Raw genomic sequence first — 7,177 nt, forward strand, 5'->3', positions numbered from 1 at the left:
CAGGAAGGCCAGGTCCGGATTCAAACCCACAACCTCTGCACTGTGATGTGGGCATGCTAATCAGTCGACCACCGTGCCGCCACAGAGTCACATAAAATATCAAATAATAACGTTTTTTTGTTTTTTTTTCTTAAATAAGTTGTTACAATTTATTGTTGTTCTTACCTTTGTAGTTTTTTAGACCGACATGATTATATCCCACCTTGTGTTTGATCATTTGGAATATTGTATAAATCAACCCTAGTACACTTTTTAAGGTTAGATATAAGGGAGTATAGGGCCACAAAATCAACTTTCGCTTAGGACGCTGCATAGGCTTGGGCCAGCTCTGTTCATATTCAAGTTTAACCTTTTTTTTCTTAGGGGCAGGTGCCAGTTCCTGAAATACATTGTAGAAGGGGCACTTTGTATATTTGACTCATCTTGGAACACTGCTCTCTACCAACAATAACAACAGTGAGTCCTTTTTAGTGTGTGATGGAGTCAAGCCTCCGTTCGTACCCCGGACATCAGCGCTTTCCTGCCCAATCTATAACTTACAAGCCTTGTAGACTATAAGGCTTGAGCCGACTTTTCAAGGAACACCAGATCAAGCTGAAATAAACATATCCTTATACCAGCGAGCACATATTGTCAGTGGTCAGTTATCAGGCCAAAAAATCTAATTGAACGTGAAGAAGGGAACAAAAATCAGTAGAGGGGCTCAGAAACACCAAATTCCAGTGTCATGATACACACAAGCAGCACTGCAGCAGTAAGAAACATTTAATGGAAGCAGTATGCATCTGAGTACACAACAGTGGGGACCGCAGGGTATTCAAATATTATGACTGGGTGAACTATTGTATTTGTCGGTTGAACTCCTGGTTTCCTCTCAGGCCCAGGTTGAAGTGTGTTTAAGATTGTCAGGTAACCTCCACTAACTCCTGATCCAGACTGTGGATAAGACCTTTATTAGAAGGTAATGCTATGTAAGTACTTTGTACTTTCAGTACAAGTAGTGTTTTTCAACCTTTATTGGACCAAGGCACATATTAGAAAGTAATTTCACAGCACAGCACTAAACAATAAATGGATACATAGGTTAATTATGTATCTTCTGCTATCTAGCTAGTATGTCACTGGCATAGCGAGATGAACAAAGATACATTATTTATAGTAAATAAAACATTTTCCAGTTAGATGAAACTGGATAATTACAGTACATTAATATGCCACAGTACACTGGTTGGGAGTCATTGCTTTAAAGTATAGAATTGTACCATGCAAAAGAAGCTCATTTCAAATACTGCAACCATCTTCTGTTGGATATTTCTCAATTAATCGTGTGGATTTGTATTGTTTTTAAAGAACTACAAATAAAAAGGACAAAGCTGGATAAGCTTTGCCTTTTCTAGAGAGAATTTATAGTCCTCTTTTGTGTTTTCTTTTGTCATCTCCATGTTCCTTTACAGCCCTCCTTTCTCTTTGTATCCCACACCTTCACCTTCTTCATTGTCAGCTTTCCCTCTACCCCACAACCTCCACCATCGTTTTTTCCTCTTGTCGTCCTCTGTCTTGTATTTGAGCCTCCTCACGGGATCGGTGGCGCTGCGCATATTCAGGTTGTCAAACTCCTCGTTGAGCATGAAGCTTCTTTCAATCAGCTCAGACGATTCTTGCCAGTTGAGGAAACACTCGGAACCGAAACGATAAATGTCCTGTACAGCATTTGGAGACAGGACGGAGCCATCTGGACGAAGGACCACCACGGTGGGGACATCTTTCACCTTGAACTTGGCCTGGAGTTCCCTAAACATGCGTGTAATTTTAACATCACAATTGCGATCGTCACAGTTAATCACAATCAACATCACAATCGTTCACCTCCTATCCAATACACAGTGTCCTATAAGTTCGACGTTTTGTTGTGCTGTTCGAATGTGTATTGGGTATACGTTTTCCCTTGCCCGTGCCCTCAATGAATCCTACAATACATCTTGAAAAGCAGTGACCAACCGATGACGAAGAAAGTGTTGGATATTGATGTATATCTGTTTAATTTATGGTGAGAAATCAATAACATTATCTATGATTTCATACAAAGGAATGTCATTACCAGTAATATTTGATAATAACATAACATTTTTAAAGCGGACGACAACCCAAACATATTTCTTTCAAGAATATGTTCCTAGCAGGCCCATTAGTTGAAACACGGCATTCTGATAAATTTTGCGTTTGTGGAATATAAGTTAAGCAGCAAAATCCAGTCGTTTTTAGCCATCTCTGGGGGTGGCCATTTTGTCTTTTGTCGACTGAAATTGACACAACAACAAGTGATAAAATGGTCGACCCTGAGATGGCTAAAAAAAATTTGCGTCCTAACTCATATTCCACAAACGCAATATTTATCAGAATGCCCTGTTTCAACTAGTGGGCTTGCAGAGAACATTCATTCATTCATTCATTATCCATACCGCTTATCCTCACAAGGGTCGCGGGCGTGCTGGAGCCTATCCCAGCTGTCTTCGGGCAGTAGGCAGGGGACACCCTGAATTGGTTGCCAGCCAATCGCAGGGCACACAGAGACAAACATCCGCACTCACAATCACACCTAGGGGCAATTTAGAGTGTCCAATCAACTTACCATGCATGTTTTTGGAATGTGGGAGGAAACCGGAGTACCCGGAGGAAACCCACGCAAGCACGGGGAGAACATGCAAACTCCACACAGGGAGGCCGGAGCCGAGATCGAACCCACGGCCTCTGAACTGTGAGGCGGACTAGCTAACCAGTCGACCACCGTGCCGCCCTGCAGAGAACATATTCTTGAAAAAAAAAAATTGCCTTGACTTCCACTTTAAAGGTAATTTCACAAGTGTGTATCAAACATGCATTACACATTAATCAGTAACAAAGAAGTAGCTCACAGTTTCAAAATAGTGGGTGACACCTGAAGTGCTTTGAATTTTTTAAATACACACAGCTGAAAATAATGTTGTTAGCAACCAGTTGTTCTGGTGCGTTGTGATTGTGCAACAACAACAACAACGTAATTAGAGGCACGTGGTGTTTTAAATCTACTTTTCATTTGATTGATGAGTGAATTATAAAGTCCACTATACAAACAAAATCTATACTGCATAATAATAAGGGAGCAAGGAATGAGCAAATGATTCTGTATACAGCCAAAGACCTACACTAGTTCGCCATGTAGTGTAAAAATTCAAAAAGATGATTCCTCGTCTCCCACCCCCCATCCGCTTACTTCCTGTATGGGTCCTCAAAGGCCAAAAACAGAACCTTTTTGTGCATCTCTTTGAGAAATCTTCCCTGCTGCTCCTCTGATTGGTCCATGCTGAAGAGAGATGGAAATGACCAAGTGAATACACATGAGCTCATCTTGTTTGAAGACATATAAACAAGCAAAGATGTTGGCAGGGACCTGATGTAAATGAGCGCCAGCAGCCTCGGATATTCAATGTAAGCTGGGTCTTTCAGTCGTTTAAAAAAGTCGTTGAGAACAGGCACAAACTCCCAGCACTTGTCGCACTCGGCGCATGCAAAGAGCAGCATGAGGATGCGGTTTTCCAGAATGCCAACAATTTCCCGCTCAGTGTTGAGCTCATCCTGGTCCCAGTTGTTCTCTACCAGAACTCGGTTGAGGAAAAAGTCCACCATGATGGAACACAAGCAGAGAAAGGGTGGAATGAAGGATAGAATATCCCCCTGCGGAGAGAGCAAATGTCTTGTTACAATTGCGGTATACAGCATTCAGTAATGTTGGCTGTTATCATGGGAATATCCAAAGTCAGATACATACAGTATGTGTCATGTGATATAATATCATTTCAGATTTGAGTCCAGGTACAGGATTCCCATAACACCTGCAGCAGCATACACGTACTGGACACTGGTACACACCGAATGAGGATAAAAACACAAATTGGTACCTTGTAATGGCCTCTAACCTTGCTTTATTGGTTACTAATTAATTCATTTGCTACCCCTATATAAAGCTTCAATGAACAGCAACAATATCAATCAATCAATCAATCAATCACATTTTATTTATATAGCACTTTTCATACATAAAAATGCAACTCAAAGTGCTGTAAAACATCCGAAACACAACATAAAAAGAAGACCCATTCGCGCCCTGCCTCCCAACAAACCAAAGGACATATATCCACCAGTACATCAGCACTCACATATACACACACACCCGCACACACACACACACACACGCACACAACCTGATAAGCTGTGTTAGAAAGACATGACAAGGCACAGAGAAACCATATGAGGAAAGGCTACCCAAGGGGAGCTCATCCACGCTGATGGGAATGACAGCCCACGGCCACAGGGGCGCCACCACCACAGAGATCCCGGCCCGGATTAGACAGGCGGACCCCACACAAAGTGTAGAGGCCCCCGGTCACCCAAGGAGCCCCTGCGATGACGGCCCCCGCGGGAAGGGCAGCCACCGCCCCAACTCGGAAGCCCATCCATGAGGAAACACTGGAGCTAAAAGCTAACAACAACAGAGAACAACAAAACTAAAAGACAAAACAGTAGTATAGTCTAAGAACTAAAATCAGTAAGATAAGATAAGAATAATCCTCAATCAAAAGAAAAGATAAATTAGTTAAAATTAGTTAAAAGCCAAACTAAAAAGGTGTGTCTTGAGCTTCCTCTTAAAAATATCAACAGTCTCTGCGGACCTGACGTCCTCTGGCAGGCTATTCCAAAGTTGAGGACCAAAATGGCCGAATTCAGCCTCGCCATACGTTTTGATACGCGCCCTTGGAATAATTAAAAGACCGGCGCCAGAGGACATCAGGATCCGCGAGGGTTGGTATGATAAAAGCAAGTCAGATAAATAAGATGGCCCAAGACCTTTAACACATTTATAAACTAAGAAAAGTACATTAAAATACACAACAAAAGAATATAAAATAATATTTGCCATATAGTGGGCCACTTTCAGTTTCGACTATGTAGATTGCAGTTGTCAATAGTATAGGTTGAACTTGCCACATTGTGAACAAGGGCTTTGTAACTCCTTATTACTAATTTAGTATGTTTGAAGTATTAACATCAATAGTAAGTATTTAATAAACAATTGTAAATTCTTAAAATGGTACATTGCAGTAGTGTGGAAATGCACCACATCATTGTGGGTGAGAAATATTTTTTTCCTTTCATGTTGCTTATATAGCAAACCAGAATATTAACATACAGACGTAATATAAATCCCACAATACATCTCAGTATCAGTAGGTAAGAAAACTTACAGGTAAAATTGCTTCTTCAATAAAGACCCACACCCCAAAGAAGAAGAATCGAATGAAATGCTATACTTACTATTTGCGCGACAGCATATAGCACGTTGTAATTGTATTGTTGATGCATAATACATAACGGTCTTCAGTATATAGCGGGCCATGGCCCAGGTAGCCTTTTGGAATTGGGATTTTGGCGTGGACGGATGAAACAAGAAATACTCCTCTGATGTTGAAATAAAGTTGGGTCCGACGTCTCCGAAATGTACTTTATCTATCTCGGCCAGCCTCTCTTTGAGTGTCGCAGGAGTCACTGCAGGCTGTGAATTGACAGCGATAACCTCACAATTTAGATTTGGCTCTCCTGCTTTCAGCTGATCTATTCGGGACTACAACTGCACGCTGAAACATCCGAGGCTGATAGAGGAGAAATATGTTGGAAGCTGGACGTTGCCTGGAAAAGGGGATTTACAGTAAGACTCAGAGAGGTCAAAGCTTAAATCCTACATTTGGAAAAGTAATTTCGCAATCATCCGGTTCACTTTTTGAAGCTCATTGATCCTGCTCTGATATACTAGCGCCACTGCCTTGTTTGGTTAATAGCTAATTTAATAGGCAATCAATCTTTGTACGTGTGGTGGCAGCTGAATACAGCACAAGTAATTTACCTCACCTTGAAACTCCTCGTCTCAAATGTATGCCAACTTTCTCCTCCAAGCCTTTGTATTCATCTTTGATTTGTTGACTCTCCTCCTCGGCCTTGTTCCCTTTCACTTCAGTTCATTATCATTTTTCCCTTTCAGTGGCACCGTCGCTGCTTCGTCTCTTCACTTGGTGCTTTGAATTCAAGCGACAGCAGGATTTACAGATGGAGCTTACAAGTGTGTTACAGTGGGTGTGTCCATGCTGTCATTTATTAAGCAGAGCAGAGGTCATTGTGTAGGCCCTAAAAATGCCGGCTCAGGAGTGGCAATCTTGTTACTTCGACAGAAGAAGAGAGGACGACAAGGATGAAGGAAGGGGATGAACTGGGTGGCAGAGTGAGGACAAAACTAAGGGCAAAATAGACATTTTAACGGAAAGTGAGACACAATCCCCTCGCATTGCCACAGTGCTATGCGCCGTTTCACTAATTACCAATGTCAGTCATTTATCCCTCCAAGCATAACAACGATTCTTTATGCATCCTGGTATCAAGATGATGTGACAGGCAAGATGCGGAGCGTCGCGTAAATGAACTGAGTGAGTCGATAGCTTGATTGGGGCGCAGTTCTATTAAACCTCAGCGAGTGCCACTGCTGAAAAGCCACTATTGATCTGTGGAGCCTTTTGCAGAAAAATAACCTGCGTTAATCTCAGAGAAAGGGGTGAGTTAAATATAGAGGTGAGGAGAGAGCGATCTAATAGGATTAGTCTGGCTCACACAAACCTCTGCAGTTGCACGTGGATGCATAAACACACACAGTGAACACAAACTCCCCCGATAGGTTGTGGACTACACATCCATTTTGTTCACTGCAAAACTCAAAATATTGTGAAAGTGTACAGGATCTTGCACAGTCATACATCACAAGTGAACAGTGACTATAGGAGACCCTGGCCCGAAGCACAGTGGAGGACGAGAAGTAATGGAGGCCGACTGCAGCATGCAGTCACCTGTGTGCTCGCAGCCATGCACCAGCAGGCACTAATTAAAAGAGATTCCTCTACTGGGTGCAGATCATTTTGACATCATCACAACCGAGGCGGTTTGATGGAGTGGTTCTCTGTCTAGGTAGGCCCGCCTTCCAAAACAACAAAGAAAATATCAACACAACGAGAGTATATCAAATATTTTCGGATCGAAGAAGAGCACAATTTGCAAACAACTGACACATTAAGAAACGCATTGATGAGTTTGTTTCCATTTT

At 42.1% G+C, this 7,177-nt stretch overlaps 1 protein-coding gene across 3 annotated transcripts; it reads right to left on the bottom strand.

Moving 5' to 3' along the window:
- Positions 1 to 747: 747 nt before the first annotated feature.
- On the bottom strand, positions 748 to 6,998 carry LOC147145834 (nucleoredoxin-like protein 1). 3 transcript variants are annotated; one of them, XM_086032583.1, is made up of 5 exons: positions 5,941 to 6,998; positions 4,300 to 4,516; positions 3,428 to 3,711; positions 3,251 to 3,340; positions 748 to 1,791 (listed from the first exon to the last, which is right to left on the bottom strand). In XM_086032583.1, exons 2-5 carry the CDS (start codon positions 4,312 to 4,314, stop codon positions 1,449 to 1,451), a joined length of 732 nt encoding a protein of 243 aa, XP_085888709.1. In that variant the 5' UTR covers positions 4,315 to 4,516; positions 5,941 to 6,998; the 3' UTR covers positions 748 to 1,448. The 3 variants fall into 3 exon arrangements, with proteins under 3 accessions (XP_085888709.1, XP_085888707.1, XP_085888708.1); XM_086032581.1 differs by having other exon boundaries at positions 3,251 to 3,711; XM_086032582.1 differs by lacking the exon at positions 4,300 to 4,516 and having other exon boundaries at positions 3,251 to 3,711.
- Positions 6,999 to 7,177: the final 179 nt, after the last annotated feature.

The sequence above is a fragment of the Filicampus tigris genome, chromosome 6 (genome assembly GCF_054856515.1).
Source record: "Filicampus tigris isolate MCC_2025a chromosome 6, RoL_Ftig_1.0, whole genome shotgun sequence".
In the NCBI taxonomy this organism is placed as follows: Eukaryota; Metazoa; Chordata; class Actinopteri; order Syngnathiformes; family Syngnathidae; genus Filicampus; species Filicampus tigris.